This window comes from Mustela putorius, unplaced genomic scaffold, assembly GCF_011764305.1.
Source record: "Mustela putorius furo isolate JIRA1106 unplaced genomic scaffold, ASM1176430v1.1 tig00000127_pilon_pilon_pilon, whole genome shotgun sequence".
In the NCBI taxonomy this organism is placed as follows: Eukaryota; Metazoa; Chordata; class Mammalia; order Carnivora; family Mustelidae; genus Mustela; species Mustela putorius.
Window position 1 is genome coordinate 7,497,092 of NW_025421288.1, and position 14,840 is coordinate 7,511,931.

A 14,840-nucleotide genomic window follows, 5' to 3' on the forward strand; every position below is an offset into this window, starting at 1 on the left:
GCGGGGCTGTGGATGAGGGGCAGGACCATGGGGGCAGGGAGAGCTGCGTTCCCCGCAGGAGGGGCGGATGGCTTGTGGGGGCGGGGCCCATGGAGGGGCGGGGCTAGGTGGAAGGGCATGTTGGTGAGGGAGCCAGGTCCTAGATTTCTGCAGTCACTGGACCCTGGTGCTGCAAGGTCTCCGCCGCACTGCGGAGCCGAGGCTGCTTCCGTCTTGAGCTCCAGGGCCCACGTTGGCTGGGGAGGGGTTCAGTCTCGGTCCTGGTTCCCGCGCAGGTGGACACCACCGAGCAGCTGAAGAGGATCTCGCGCATGCGCCTGGTGCACTACAGATACAAGCCGGAGTTCGCCGCCACGGCGGGCATCGAGGCCACCGCGCCAGAGACGGGTAGGGACCGGCCTGCGCGGACTGGGGCTGGGGTCCAGGACCCGGCAACCTCGGTCCCCAGTCACCCCGCCCACTGTTGACCCCACTCCCAGGAACCCCTCCCCCTGACTCCCTGGAATTCTTACCCAGGGAATCCTTCCCTCTAGAAACCCGGCCCTCAGCCCTTGGAAAATTGGGCCCCCCGGGTGGCTACCCACCTTGACACCGGAAGTTTCAGAATCCTAGTCCCGGGATCCTGGGCTCCTTAGGTGAATCCTGCCTTCATCTCTGCCCACTTCCACTGGGATCCTTCCTCCTAGGAGTCCACCATTACTCCAGTTCGGGGAACCCCACACCGGAACTGGGGAACAGAGCCCCCTGCTCCAGAGCACCTTGGATCCCAAATCTCTGGTCCCCAGAATTTGGCCCTCCTCAAACTGGGCCCCCTCCTTACATGCTGGTTCTGTGGGTGTTCTCCACCCTCCCCCCCCCCCAACCCCCCAGGTGTCATCGCCCAGGAAGTGAAGGAGATCCTGCCAGAGGCCGTGAAGGACACTGGAGATGTTGTCTTTGCCAATGGGAAAACCATAGAGAACTTCTTGGTGGTGAACAAGGTGTGTGGGGGTGGGAGGATGGCGGGGGCGGGCAAGGGCCGGGGTGGGGTGGGCTGGAGGGCGTTCCAACTCCAGCTTTGTTCAACTCCCGCGCAGAGGGTGAGGGCAACCCGGTCTTCACTCACGGTGTGTCCAGAGCCTCCTCCCTACCCCTCACGGAAGGGGGTGAGCGTGAGCGTTCCAGGGCCCGGGGACTGGCGACACTCTGCTTGTGTGGTCCACAGCAAGAGGAAGCTCCCTGGGGGGTTATTTTCCTCCCCTTGGAAAGGAGGTTAAAGATAGTCACTGCCTAGGGCTTCCCAGGTGGCTGTCGCAAAGCTTAAATGTGGCTTATGGTGAGGATGAAGTCCTGTGCTTTGGCTTGGGCTGAATAGTGAGGAGCCGAAGCCTGAGACCCCACGTTCATGAGATCGGAGAGGCCGGCACCTCCGAGTGACAGTGTTCTGACGGGGGTTAGGGGTGGGAAGCACAGTTCTGATGGGCCAGATGGCCCAAGCAACAGGGCAGAGGTGGGGGTGCCGCTTGGAGGTAGACAGGGGGAGGCGGGGGCACTGCGGCTGGCCTGGGTAGGAAAGCGTGGAGGGCACCCCCCCCCACTCCCCATCGCCCAGGGCTCCTGGGCACTGACCTTGCCCGTGGCCCCCGGCAGGAGCGCATCTTCATGGAGAACGTGGGGGCCGTGAAGGAGCTGTGCAAGCTCACCGACAACCTGGAGACGCGCATTGACGAGCTGGAGCGCTGGAGCCACAGGCTGGCCAGACTGCGGCGGCTGGACAGCCTCAAGTCCACCGGCAGCTCGGGCGCCTTCAGGTGCGGGCGTGGGCCAGGCAGAGGGACACCCCCTTCCCGGAGGCACCTCTGACCTTGGCCCTCTTGCTGCAGCCATGCGGGAAGCCAGTTCAGCCGAGCGGGCAGTGTCCCCCACAAGAAGAGGCCCCCCAAGGTGGCCAGCAAGGTGAGGCTGGTGCAGGGGGTAGGCAGGTTGGGCTGGGCCCTCCCTCTCCAGGCTTGCCGACCTCGAGGGCTCCTCTCTTCCAGCTCTGGAGCTCTCTGGCCCTGTTTCTCCTTCCTCTCCTTTCCTCTCCCCAGCCCCCACCCCCCACTGTAGGAGTCAGTCGGCCTTAGCACCCCCACCCCCAGCAAAGCCCACACCAAGTGACATCATGGGCTCCCTAAGTCTGGGCCTTTTCTGCTTCTTCCCCCTTTCCTCTCGGTCCTCAGCCATCTTCTGTGGTCCCAGACCAGGCCTGCATCAGCCAGCGCTTTCTTCAGGGAACCATCATCGCCCTGGTGGTGGTCATGGCCTTCAGGTGACTTGTGCTCTGGGCTCCAGGGGTGGCTGGCTGGGGGACTTGAGCTGCCCTTGGGGCCAGGCCTGGAGGAAGAGGAAGATGTGGCTGGGAGACAAGACCTGCCTGAGGTTTCAGGGAGGGGAGAGGGCCGCCTCTTTCTGTTCTGTGGCCCTGGGACTGGGGAGACCCGTGGAGAGACATCACTCATTCCCGAGCCCAGCCCCTGGAGCCAAGGACCACAGACCCTGCCCAAGGGAGAGGGCCAGGACCATGGCTCCGGCTCTAACCGTGGCCCTTTTTTGTGGCTCCCAGCGTGGTGTCCATGTCCACACTGTATGTGCTGAGCCTGCGCACTGAGGAGGACCTGGTAGAAACCGATGGGTATGTCCCTGGAGGCCTGGCTGCCGGCCAAGCTGCCAGGACAGGAGGGCTTTGGTGGGCAGCCTGGGGGCAGAGGAGCCGTGGAAGCGGTCTTCTCTGATGGGGACGGCACCTTGGCTCTCAGCCTGCTGGGGCTTGCAGGGGTGGGTGGGAAGGTCTCCCTGGAGGAGGGGCAGCCACGGTCCCCGCTGAAGCCAACTTTTCTACTCAGTGCTCCTCGAGGTAGCTGGGCCTCTGCGAGTCAGGGGGCATCTGAGGGGCCCAGGTTGGAAGGGGGGAGTCGGCGGGGATGGAAGGCCAGGGCGGGACCCTGGGCTCTGTCTGCCCACTTCCACCTCAGCTCCAGGGCTCTCTCTGACCGTGTCTTTTCTCTCTCCTCCCCTGCACCTGTCCCCCTCTTTTTCCTCTCTGCCGCCCCTTAGCTCTTTTGCCGTGTCCACTTCCTGTCTTCTGGCCCTGCTCCGGCCCCAGCACCCTGGGGGGAGCGAGGCCCTGTGCCCATGGTACGTGTCTGGACCAAGTGCCCTCCCTCCTTACCTCTGGCTCCTGGCTCCCTGCCTCTTTTCCGCCATCCCTGTCCACCTCTCTGGGACTCCCAGGCCTCCCCGTCCAGGCTCTTGCAGTCCCTCTGAGCTCAGCCCACCCCTCCCCAGCAGGTCCAGCCAGAGCTTCGGGACCACCCAGCTCCGACAGTCCCCTGTGACCACTGGGGTGCCAGGCACACCACCCTCTCTGCTGCTGGGTGCGTGCCTGCCGTGGGTCTGGAGGGTGGGGATGGGGGCAGGGAGCTGTGTTCTGGGAGGGGGCTCAGCTGCCCACCTCTGGCTCATATAGCCTCTGGTTTCCTCAGTTACCACTGGCCTGACCAGCTCGGCCCCGGGTCCGGTCATCCCCACCTTGGACCTGTGCTCCAGCCACCCTTGCCCGGTCGTCTGCTGCTCCTCAGCCACTCCTAGCCCTACCGCAGCCCCTAGTCTTGGCCCCAGCTTTAAACCTGGCCACGGCCTCAGGCCCAGTCCCAGCCCCTCCACCAACAGCTCAGGTATGGCTCTCTCGGCTCCGGGGTTTGCGCTGAAGGGATTTTATAGGAGTCCAGAGAAAGGCCCCAAAGACTCATTGGGGGGAGGGTAGCCTGGAGCCCAGAATGAGGCTCTGGAGAAAGGTCGGTGGGTCTCCCTGAAGGAATAAAGAGGCAGATGGGGGGTCACCCAGAGTCTGGTGAAGTCCTGGAGAAAGCCAGACAGGAGGCAGCCAGGTCCCTCTTCTCAGCGTATCCCTCATTCTCCCCACAGGCCCCAGCCAGATGGCTTTGCTGCCCGTCACCAACATCAGAGCCAAGTCGTGGAGCCTGTCAGCCAATGGTATTGGCCACTCTAAGCATCCAAAGAGCTCAGAGCCTCTGGCCAGCCCTGCGGTCCCCTTCCCTGGAGGGCAGGGCAAAGCCAAGAACAGCCCCAGCCTTGGTCTCCACGGCCGGACCCGCCGAGGGGTCCCCCAGCCTGGCCTGAGCCCTGCTCAGCCCACTCAGGCCGGGGGCCAGCCAGGTACTTGCCCTACTCGTCCCCCCGCCACCGCCACCATGTCAGCTCAGCCAGTAAAGCTCACTGGTGTGGGCGCATCTCAGCCCAGTCGGCGGAAGGCCCGGCGCAGGACTGTCCACAGACATCTGCTGGGCATTGCAAAGTCCCGCCATCAGGCCAGGAGCCTATGTAGCTCTCCTCCTTCAGGGCTTACACATCCCTGCAAGGAAGGGATCATCCCCGTAGGTCAGAGGGGGAAACCGGAGCTGGGTCGTGTGGCCGGGCAGCAGCAGACCTGGACTCCCACTCCACGTCTGCCTGATGCCAGGGCCCCGGATGTCACAGAGGAGGCCAGGGGCCTCCTGGGCTTCAGCCCAGTGGCTCTGCTCTCGGTAATGGGCCTCTTTATCAGCTTTCATTTCGTGGTTTTTGTGGCTTAAAGGAAAAAAAAAAGCTTTGAAACTGTGACTTGCTGAGATTAAAGTACAAAGTGATAGGTAAACCCCACCGGGGGCTGCTCACTGGGCCAACCATTTCCGGGGCCGCTGCTCTGTGGCTGGCTCTGTACGGGGTGCTTGGGGTGATGCAGACAGACATGCCCTGACCCCAGAAGGCTCAGACACCTGAGAACACAGTAGTGTACTAGCGTGACGGGGCACTGAGGGGATGCGCTAGCAGTTTGGTGACTGGGGAGGGCATTTCATCCAGACTGAGGTGGGGAGGTGATCAGGAAGGCCTCTCTGGAGGAGGTGACATTGGAACTGAGTCTCTGAAGGACCACAGGAGTTTGCCCGGAAGAGAAATGAGAAGGGTACCTTCCATCTTGTCTTTATCTGGTATCTGTCGGTGATCCCAAGGGCATACTGGATCCTGCAGGATGGGGGTAGGGGTCTTCGCGTGCCTGGGTTGTGCCTCACGAAGCTGAAAATGTGTCAGGTCAGCAGATGTTCTGTGGGCCCAGCTTCCCCTTCCTAGGTTGGGGGGGCGGGCGGGTCAGGCAGCAGCCAGACCGTAGATGACCAAGAAAGCCTTGTCTCCCTCACCTGCCACGTCACACCTCAGAACCCCTGGCCCAGCCCGCCGTCTGTGGGGCGTTCATCCACAGAAGGCCACAAGCCCTCAGGAGTGGGGCACTGGGAGGTGTTTAACACTGGGCTCTTAGGGAAAGAGTCCTGATCTGTGGTGAATACTCCCACCGCGGCTAACTGCCGGCCACCAACGTCAAGCCGCCGAACTGAACATGGAGAGATGTGTTTGGGCTGTGTGCGGGCTCCCGTATGCCTCTGGCAAGGGATATGAAGACCCATCCCTGCTCCTGGGGTTTGGGTTCTGCCGAGGAGGCAGGCCTCAGGCTCAGGGGAAGTGGCTCTTTGTAGTGCTGCCAGGGAAAAGGGTGGCGTGACCCTGGCCATTGTGCGCGGTCTGGAAAGAATAACCTGAAACTTAATTTATGCTAAGGTGTGAGTGACTGAATGCGAGCCTGGCAAGGACCGGCTTGGCTGCTGCTTATTCGTATGCCACCTTGTCACCCTCCTCCCTGCCCCCACAGCCTCTCTCCTTGCGGACCCACTGCCCTCCCTGACCTCCATCCAGGTGCTGGAGACATCAATGCCCATCACTTCCCAGTACTGCGCTCCAGGGGATGCCTGCAGGTGGGCCTGGCTCCCTTCCTTCACCCCAAGGACAGATTCCGTCAGGTGACATGAGCCCAGGCAGTGCGGAGGAGGCCCGGATGTCCTCCCCGTCTTGTCCCCCTCCCGTCCCCCTCCCCCACCCTGCCCCAAGGTGGGGCAGCCCCTTTCCATGGGCTCCAGTACAGACCCGGGGGCTGGGGTATCCAGGCAAGGGGCTCCAGCAGGGTAGCCTTGGTCTCAGGAGCCATGTTTGCCCCCGCAGGCCTGGAAACTTCACCTACCGCATCCCCGTCAGCAGCAGCACCCCGCTGCACCTCAGCCTGACTCTGCAGATGAAGTGAGTGCCAGCTTGGGGCCTTGGCCGCCCAGGGAAGGGGTCTGAGGAGGGATGCTGACTTTATCCCTTGCTCTGGCTGTGCGACCCTGGCAGTCCCTGGGCTCCTCATCTAGAAACTGCTGTTGCACAGGGGTGTGAAGGCCGTGGGGGATGGTAGATGGGAAAGGGCGGTCTAGGGCCTGACCGGAAGGGCTCATTTTCAAGCTGTGTGAGGACTCAGTGGCTTGTTTCGGCAGGGCAGCGAAGGTGGCGAAGGTGGCGTGGGAGGGCTGGCTGGGGGCAGGGCGGGTTGAGGAACTTGGAACCCCACTTCCCTGCTAATCGGCCTTCCCCCAGCTCTTCGTCTCCCGTGTCTGTGGCGCTGTGCAGCCTGATGTCGAAGGAGGAGCCGTGCGAGGAGGGGGGCTTCCCACAGAGCCTGCACACCCACCAGGACACCCAGGTAGGAGGCACCTGGGAAGCTGTGGGCCAGGCAGGCCCCAGAGCTTCATCGTCCCTGCCACAACTGGGCCCCCAAACAGGTGAAGAGAAGGGGCCGGGAGGCAGAGTGATGGCATCTCCTCCACAAGGGACCCTTTAGGCCATGGGCCTCGGGAGCAGAGGCCTCTCCCACTCCCTGCCCTGCCCTGCCCAGAGTCCCGGGGAAGAAAACAGTTCCACCGGGACTAACCTGGGATGAACGCAGTGGTGGCCATGGGGAGAGTATTCTAGGGGTCCCTGGCAGGGAGAGCTAACCTTGTCTGTGCTCAGACAAGAAGAGCCGCCCCAAGGTCATGTTTAATGAAGACAACACCTGCAGCATGAGGTCACTGGGGTCAGCTGGAGAAAGAAAAGAGGCCAGTGTCACAGCAGAAGGGCACGTGCAGAGGTGGGGAGGCCCAGGAGAGTGTGGCCTTCGGGCAGAGGTAGACACGTGGCAGCCTGTCCCGCTAGGAGACGGGAAACAGGAGGAGCCCGGTCCTCAAGCTCAGGCTGGGCAGCGGCAAGGTTCAGTCCTCCCGTCCGGAAGACCCCTCAGGCTCCCTTGTGGAGGCCTGCCTCCTGCTCTGAGAACCAAATGCCTGTGACCCTTTCTTTGTCCGGCTCCTCACTGGCCACATGACCCCCATGGGACCCAAAGTTGTGATTCTCCGCGCAAGTGAAGGGAATGTCTCACCAGTTTATGTTGGTTCAACGAAAATGTGTTGGGGTCCCTCTGTCCCAGGCCCTGTGCTGGGCCCAGCTTCGGGGACACTGCGGGAGGCAGGGGTGGACCCAGGCCTTGTCTTGGAAGAATGCACTCCCTAGCTGGGGAGAAAAGATGTGCAGAAAGTAACCTGAGGAGAGGCTGGGGGCGGGGGTGGTGGCAGCGGTGAGAGCGTCCCAAGAGTCCCAAGAGGCGCAGGCAGCCGCTGAAAGGGGGGGGCGAGCCCAGCCAGCCGCTCACACCATGTGCAGCTCAAGCCCAAGTCCATGTATGAGGAGGCCACGTCAAAGTCTCAGCTGGAACATAGGCAAGCCTCAGCTCCCCTGCAAGGGAGAGAGCACGACAGCGCAGGGACCGGTGTGTCAGTCCCCACTCTGCCACCAGTGCTTGTGATTTCAAGCAATAGCTCAGCGTCCTCATCTGTACGCGGCGTCACCTTCTTGGGTTGGAAATACTTTGACTGGCCTGGAGTACAGCGGGGAGGGGAGGCAGCAAGAGATGAGGCAGGGCTGCTGTGTACCTGTGGGTGCCCCTCAAAAAGTCTGCATAAAGGGGGGCTGCCTCCGCTCCCCAGAGCAGAACGTGCTCCCTCCCCTCTCTCTTCCCAGCTCTGACTCCAGCCTCCCTAACACTTGCCTTGGCGCCCAGGGCTGCAGTGACCATGCTCAGGGCTGCTGGTCGGGATAGGGCCCCGGGGCTGTCTTCACCTCTCCCTCTCTCCTCTCTCCAGGGCACCTCCCACCAGTGGCCAGTAACGATCCTGTCTTTCCGAGAGTTCACCTACCACTTCCGGGTGGCACTGCTGGTGAGTACAGGCATGCCCTCTGCCCCCAGAGGTCCGGGCTCCTGCATCTCAAGAGTGGGGCTCGGGAAAAGGACATGAGGATTCCCGGAGCACATGGCAAGACTTGGGGTGTGGTGACAGGTGATATGGCGGGGGGCAGGGGAGTGCTTCCTGCCCCGCGCCCCCAGAGCCACCTCACCTGTTCCTGCTGCCCTCTCACCCAGGGTCAGGCCAACTGCAGCGCGGAGGCCCCGGTCCGGCCAGCCACAGACTACTACTTCCATTTCTACCGCCTGTGTGACTGAGCTGCCTTCCCCGAGGCGGCACCACAGCCGGGCCAGGGCCCCGTGCGCCCCTTCCACAATGGACGCGGCTGCGTTACCCAGGAGCCTGCCACCTGCCCAGCTCTCTGCTGTTCACTGGCACATCCCCTGGAGAGACTGATCTGGGTTTGGCCTTCCCCATGACTGGGGAAACTGGAAGTCCTCACACTGGAGTTGCTGTTCCTGCTGGTCGCCCCTCACGCGCTGCATGGGGAGCCAGAGAGACTCCTGGGGCCAGGACAGGACCGGTCTGTCTGTGTCTGTCCAGCTCCGGTGGTTGGAGGACTGGCTGCAGGGGCCTTGGAGGCAAGGGTAAGCCTGTGACTGTCCAGAGCCTACCCGCCTACTCTCCCCTCTTGAGACTGTGAGCTGCCCCTCTTCTGGAGGGGGGACCTGCTGCCTTTAACTTGGCCGGAGCCTGAAAAGACTTGGCTGGATCCGTGAGTCTGTGGAGAATATATAGCTCTTACCCTCGAAGCTGCTCCCTGGGGGGTGGCAAAGTGGTGGACTTTTTGGGGTTTGACTGTTACGCTGGACTTGGGACTTTGAAGCTTTAAGTGTGGCCCAGGAGGTCTCTTCTCCCTGGGAGCACTGGCTCCCGAGAGCTCCCAGGGCAACTGAAGCCAGCCCTGGATGGGCCGGAAAGACTGACCATGTGCCTTACGTATACTTAGTGCCTGGCTGAACCAGTGCGGGGGGCCAGGGGGCCCGGTTAGCCTTGGACCCTTGAACCTGGAGTATCCTGGAAGGGAAGTTCCCCGTGAGCCTCCCTCGCCCCCAATGAGTGTTGCAGCCCCACAGCCTGGGCTCCCAGGAGCTTCCAGAGCTTATAGTCACAGCTGGGACCCATCATTATCTCGGAGCAGAGGAGCAGGAATCCCTGCAAGGCAGCAGGCTGGTCTTGGCTGGTACGTGGGGTCAGATGGCGTTTGCTGTTATTGATGAAGTCATTACTAAGATGCACTTAAGCCGGGGCAGGAGTGGAAGGCTGGAGAAGGCAAGGCTGGAGAAGTACCGAGCTCTCGGGAGACATTTCGCCAGAGAGGCCCTGGCTCTGGTCCGTCCCAGGGAGGCTTCAGACACCCATCCTGCTCCCGACCACCCCGACTCTGGCTTCTCCCTCCTCTCTTGTCTGCTGGCGACCTTGTCTCCCTAGATCAAGGGCTCCCATGTTGGGCTCAACGAGCCCACGGCTGGCAGGAGACTCCCATCTCCGCCCTCACCCCCTGGAGGTGGAGCAGTGGGCTTGTGTTGGCCGAAGTCTTAACTCAAGTGCTAATGTTACAGGAACCGTCCTTAGTGGGAGCCTGGAGCGTTCTGAGGTCAAAGCCAGGCTCACGGAAGGAGTGTGGGAAGCATTTAGCCACATCTACGCAGGTTCAGTAAGGGGAACAGGAATCGCCGTCCCTGCCCCGCGGTATTCTGCCACCTCTTTGGGAACCAGGCCTTACCCCTCTCCGACCTCTCCTTCTCAGCTCTGAATGGGAGACCTTTCTGTGGGGAGTGGAAATCTTTGAGAAGCCTGTGAGGCACAGGCCCCCTTCGGCCACGGGTCTCAAAGCACTTATCCTCAGGGGAATTGGGGGATAGGGACACCCCACCTCCCAGCTCCCTCCCCAGTGTGGCTCCGCTCCCTCATTCTGACATAGGAACTGCATGGCTCCCCACACCATGCAGGGGGCCGGACCTTACTTAGGACTACTCTGTTCTCTAACCTCCCCAACCCCCGCACTGGGTGGTGGGGGGTGACCCTCCTAAATGCCTTAAAACTGGTGAGCCCCACCCTTTGTAATAGGATTCTGGGGCTTCCTTAATGAGGGTGCCTGTCTGTGGACTGTGGCCCCTCAGTCCTTAACTGGAAAGTGACCCTCCATTGCCCCCTGGAGCCCTTCTGGACACAGCATAGCCCCAATCTGGTTAGCAGCTGGCTGTTTCCATGCCTGAGGAGGGATCCTCAGTGCGAGGATTGGGGCCAAGCCGGGGCTCCAAGCTGCTTGGGAGGTGGCGGCGGGGTGAGGGGGTCAACCTTGGACCAAAGTTGCCTTAAGCCCATGAAGGTAAAAGGGCTTCAGGGAAGGGGAGTGGGTCACCTGCTGGAGGCTGACAGCTGCCCGGCTGGCACTGTTAAGTGGGAGTCTTGGCTCCCTTCCCTATGTGGGGTCCGGCAGCCAACCCTCCCTTCCTCTCTCCCTTCTGGCATTTATTCCTGTAGCCACTGGGCTAATCTCCCCCAAGCTTCAAGCTGTACATAGGGCCTCTCAATGCACGAGTCTCTCTGCCCGTATCGTATCCTCTCCCTCCACGAAGGCCTGCATGTGCATAGAGCGCCCCTCCCTCCCGGTTAACCCCCAGCCCCCGTCCCTGAGTGCTGACTCCTCTATTTATCATGTACCAACTCTGACTCTGCAGTGGGCAGAAGGAAGCAGCCCTGGGCCTGCTTTCTTCCTGCTCCTGTTCTTTTCTTCCGAAGTAAATATACGTATATAAATAAATGTAAAAATATGGCTTTGTATCTGACCTTGCCTCCCCATCTCTTCTTGGGACTGTTGTGGTAGGAGACGGAGTCATCTGTGGGCTCAGACCAGCTGGACTCTCTGGGGCTCCTGGGCCAGACGGATGCCTTGTATCCCATTATCCTTCTTAGCTTCATGCTAGGCTTGGGAATAGGACTCAGCAGCCCCCTCCCCTAGCCACATCCCATGGACCTACTGCTGCCCCACCCGGGTTAAAGGAGCCATCCTAGGGTAAAACAACTCTGGGGACAAGCTGAGCCTTGGGAAGGTCCCCAGCACAGAGAAGAGTCACAATATTCAGAGGATGAGATTGGCTCAGGGTAGACTTGATTGGTGCCAGTTCCCAGAGAAGTCTGCTCTAAAAACAGCAGAAAGGCCTGGCCTCTTCCTATCCACGGAGCTTTAAATTCCACGGACAGACACCCCTTGCATACCCGCCTCACCCCTCAGAGACAGAGAAAGCAGGGATTCCCAGCAGCAGGAACCAACTGAAAGGCAGAAGAAAAACAGGAAGGGGTGGGACCAGGGAAGTCACCTGAGGCCTGGCACCACTCCACTGCCCTCCCACCTCTGCGGAAGGGGCACCAGACGGGGCGGTCACACATCTGCCTTTATTGGGAGCAGTGGATGGGACACTTTCAGCAACAGTAAAAAAATTAATTTACAAAAGCAGGAATGCAGTGAAGCCGCCTGGCTGGAACCTGAAAGAGGAGAAGAAGGTATCAACATGAGACCGATGACCTTTCTTTCCACCTCCTCTTCTCACTGGGCCCTGTGCTCCTGGGGCAAGGGCTGACAGGCCCACTGCTCCGAAGCTTGGGCCACCAAAGCCGATTCTCGGTGACCTATTCGGTGGATTATCTGCGGCAAGGGTTTTGGGTTTTTTTTTTTTTTTAAATCACTTAGTCAAGATTTATTTTAATGACTGAAAACATTCAAACTGACCACAATGGCACTCCTTGCAGCCAGATTCTGACCCCCTTTAATCCATTCCCAAGCAGCCTCACCAGATCAGCGGTGTATGACATACAAGGAGGCAAATGTCTAACAGGGGAAGACTGCGCCCACAGCCCTACACAGTATATCCCAAAGCCCGATCAAGGCCCTGGGCAGTGTGCAGAACTTAGAATCACAACACAGGGCACAGATCCTCATTTGGGACAGGGAAAGAGGCACACATGCCTGGTATCCCTCTCCACTCTGCAGTCTGTCACCATTAACCAAAGTGTTGCACAGGCCTGAAGACCCCGCTAATGGGGATGTGGGAAACTTCTCTAGTGCCCACCCTGTCACAGCTCTTACCCTTGGGAGCTCATACGTAGATGCCAACCCAGAGCAGCAGGAAGAGGACTCCAAAACCCATGAAGAGCGAGGCCACCAAGGAGATGAGGAGCTCTTTGTAGATATCCCGAGTGTATTTGGTGGAGGTAACCTCATAACTGGCAGGGTGATTAAGGAGAACCAAAGGGATGGACTGGGTAGGACAGGAAGCCTGGCCAGTGCAGCGCCAGGAAAAAGGTACACAGTGAGCCTTCCAGAAGGCTTGCCTGGCTCAGGGTAGCCAGGAAGTGGGGCCTGAGTGCTGACCTGACTCTGTTGCTTCATACCAGCCCTCAACCAGCCATGAAGAAAATCAGGCCCAGAGGGGTTAGGTCACTTGCCCCAGGTCACACAGCTAGTGGACAGTGGAACTGACACTAGTCTGCAGATCTCTTGCCGCCTGAGCATTCCCTTCTTTTGCCACTTTTCCAACTTCAGATCCCCTATCCCCAACCTCCAGCCCAGCCAGGTCTTCTGTTCACTTTCCTGGAAATCTGAAGAGCAAAGTAAGCTCCCCTGAACTTGGGAAATAAGGCCAGCACCTGACCTTGGACATCAACAGCTTTTCTCCAACCTTCTTACTTTCCCCCTATTCCCACACCAGAGCAAAACCGGCAGCGTGCATGTACCCAGCACAGTTTCTCCCTCAGTTTCCCCACATTGCTAGTTCTGGCCTCACTGGCTGCTCAGTAAAAGGATACACGAAGAACCAGGCCGTAAAGAACATGCCAATGGCCAACAGCACCACGGTCAGATGAGGGAAGACAGCAGGGTTCACTGGGCTGGTGTATCTGCTCATGGCCTCGAGCTCCTAGGGGACGGCATGAGATCAGAGCTATCAAAGAATCCCAGGACTTCAATCTGAGGGGGGGGGGGAGTATGAGGTCATCAAGGAGCCTCCTCCTTCTAGGACTGTTAAAGGTCTGTTCCTGCCTGGGAAATATAGAAATCCTCCAGACCCAACATCAAGCAATTCCACTTGGAAATGATATCAATGGTATCTTCAACTAAAGGTGGAACTTTTGCTTTTTCAATATGAGAGAGGAATGGCAGCTCAGAGTCAGAGGCTGACACAGAAGGTGACTGATTGGCTATCCATCGGTGGTCCCTAACATTTTTTGAGACCACTGATGACTATGAAAAAAATGTGTTAAAGTATGGACCCTCACCCGGGGTAAACCACAAGCAAGAAAAAGTTTGCCTGTAATTTCAGAAACTCTATGGACCCATGTCTGTAGACACCAAGCTCAGAATTCTGCTGTAATTCAGAGCCTGGGCTGGGACCCAATCTCAACTTCTACACCTGTATTCTTCCCACTACGCTATTAATGGAATCTCAGGCTCTACTAGGAAAGACTTCAGTTAATAATCTGGCTCTACTGAATAACGCGAGTCTCAGTAAAACAGTTATAATAACACCACTCACAGAGTTGGTGTATGATTTAAGAAAGATGACAAACGTCAAAGCAACTAGCTCACTTCTTGGCATAGAGTAGTCGTTCAAAAAGTGTTTGTTTCCTTCCCAGGCTTACAGGGAAGATTATGAGGTAATGCTTGGGAAGGAGGGCTGTAAACGGTAAAGTTCTGTACAAATGTTGACTTCCATTGTCACTCCCCAGCCAACGCTCCTAATGTCCAGAACATAACAACTCTAGAGAAATAAACTGACCCCATTGTTCTAGGAGACACTGGAATTCAATTCAGTAAACATTTATGGGCTCCCTCCCCCCCAAAATGATAAAGACAATCGCTGCCATTCATTGGGCTTCCAATTGCAGGCCCTGTGTTTGGCACTGGGAATACAAAGATGAATAGACATCATCCCAGAGCTAGAGGCACGTCAGATGGTGGTCACTAGGAGGCGTGGCAGATAACAAAGAAGTCCATGACATGCGGCAAGAGGTCTGTACGGAGGCTGTGGGAGCTCCCAGGAGAGAGCGGACAAATCGGCCGTCCACCACCAAGAAGGTTGAACATCTGCCCTGGGCCTCGTAGGATGAGTAGGAGTTCAACAGGAGGAAGAAGTTTCCACATAGAGATAACAGCTTAATCACAGGCGACAGAGATAAAAGCTCAAGGTATTAACAATGCACCTCACACGCCTCACCCCTTAAACGTCAAGAGATCAAAACCTCAGCCTAACGAATCCCAGGCAAGGGGCTTCCCTTCCCGCCCCTGAGCCCAAGCCGGAGGATACAGGAGCCTCCGGCTGTCTGGATCTCGGGCGTCTGAGGCCTTCGCGAGAGAAACCGAGTGTGGAACGGGCCCCAAGGGGTCCTCACAGCCCCGTCCAGAACGCCCCTCAACCCCCTCACCATCTTGCCAGGCACGGGGTCATCCGCCGCTCCGCCACCGGAATAACACGTCGGCAGGGGCAGGCGCACTGTCCTGCGGGAGAGGAAGTGCCTCCCCCGCGAGTGGCATTGTGGGATTTGTAGGCCTGTGGGTTAGGGCGTAGAGGGGGCTACGGCCTGTGGGCGCCCGCTGTGGAGCTGGGGCAAGGGTACCCCCCGAGCCGCTGAGAGGGTTCGCTCTCCCCGGCGGGACTGTTTGGCCCAAGGGAAACTGGC

At 59.2% G+C, this 14,840-nt stretch overlaps 2 protein-coding genes across 5 annotated transcripts in view; one reads left to right on the forward strand and one right to left on the reverse strand.

The window, feature by feature from the left end:
* The window catches only part of MYRF (myelin regulatory factor), a 32,606-nt gene extending 21,652 nt beyond the window's left edge, over positions 1 to 10,954 (forward strand). For 2 of the 4 annotated variants that reach the window (XM_013044626.2, XM_013044629.2), the window contains 15 exons: positions 276 to 387; positions 871 to 980; positions 1,630 to 1,790; positions 1,863 to 1,935; positions 2,202 to 2,290; positions 2,585 to 2,653; positions 3,076 to 3,156; positions 3,307 to 3,395; positions 3,504 to 3,695; positions 3,946 to 4,197; positions 5,723 to 5,825; positions 6,070 to 6,144; positions 6,481 to 6,586; positions 8,061 to 8,135; positions 8,339 to 10,954. In XM_013044626.2, the coding sequence (XP_012900080.1) occupies positions 276 to 387; positions 871 to 980; positions 1,630 to 1,790; positions 1,863 to 1,935; positions 2,202 to 2,290; positions 2,585 to 2,653; positions 3,076 to 3,156; positions 3,307 to 3,395; positions 3,504 to 3,695; positions 3,946 to 4,197; positions 5,723 to 5,825; positions 6,070 to 6,144; positions 6,481 to 6,586; positions 8,061 to 8,135; positions 8,339 to 8,419 (1,668 nt within the window). In that variant the 3' untranslated portion in view covers positions 8,420 to 10,954. The remainder of the gene's footprint in view (positions 1 to 275; positions 388 to 870; positions 981 to 1,629; positions 1,791 to 1,862; positions 1,936 to 2,201; positions 2,291 to 2,584; positions 2,654 to 3,075; positions 3,157 to 3,306; positions 3,396 to 3,503; positions 3,696 to 3,945; positions 4,198 to 5,722; positions 5,826 to 6,069; positions 6,145 to 6,480; positions 6,587 to 8,060; positions 8,136 to 8,338) is intronic. The other 2 variants (XM_045063326.1, XM_013044627.2) reach the window with 2 other exon arrangements.
* A 587-nt stretch (positions 10,955 to 11,541) lies between these two features.
* TMEM258 (transmembrane protein 258) lies at positions 11,542 to 14,724 on the reverse strand. Its single transcript, XM_004770333.3, has 4 exons — positions 14,586 to 14,724; positions 12,972 to 13,081; positions 12,253 to 12,389; positions 11,542 to 11,651 (listed from the first exon to the last, which is right to left on the reverse strand). Exons 1-3 carry the CDS (start codon positions 14,586 to 14,588, stop codon positions 12,263 to 12,265), a joined length of 240 nt encoding a protein of 79 aa, XP_004770390.1. The 5' UTR covers positions 14,589 to 14,724; the 3' UTR covers positions 11,542 to 11,651; positions 12,253 to 12,262.
* Positions 14,725 to 14,840: the final 116 nt, after the last annotated feature.

Coding starts and splice junctions, on each gene's coding strand:
- TMEM258 (XM_004770333.3), bottom strand. Junction 12,390..12,971: donor TTTACGGCCTGGTTCTTCGT/GTATCCTTTTAC, acceptor TCACCCTGCCAG/TTATGAGGTTACCTCCACCA.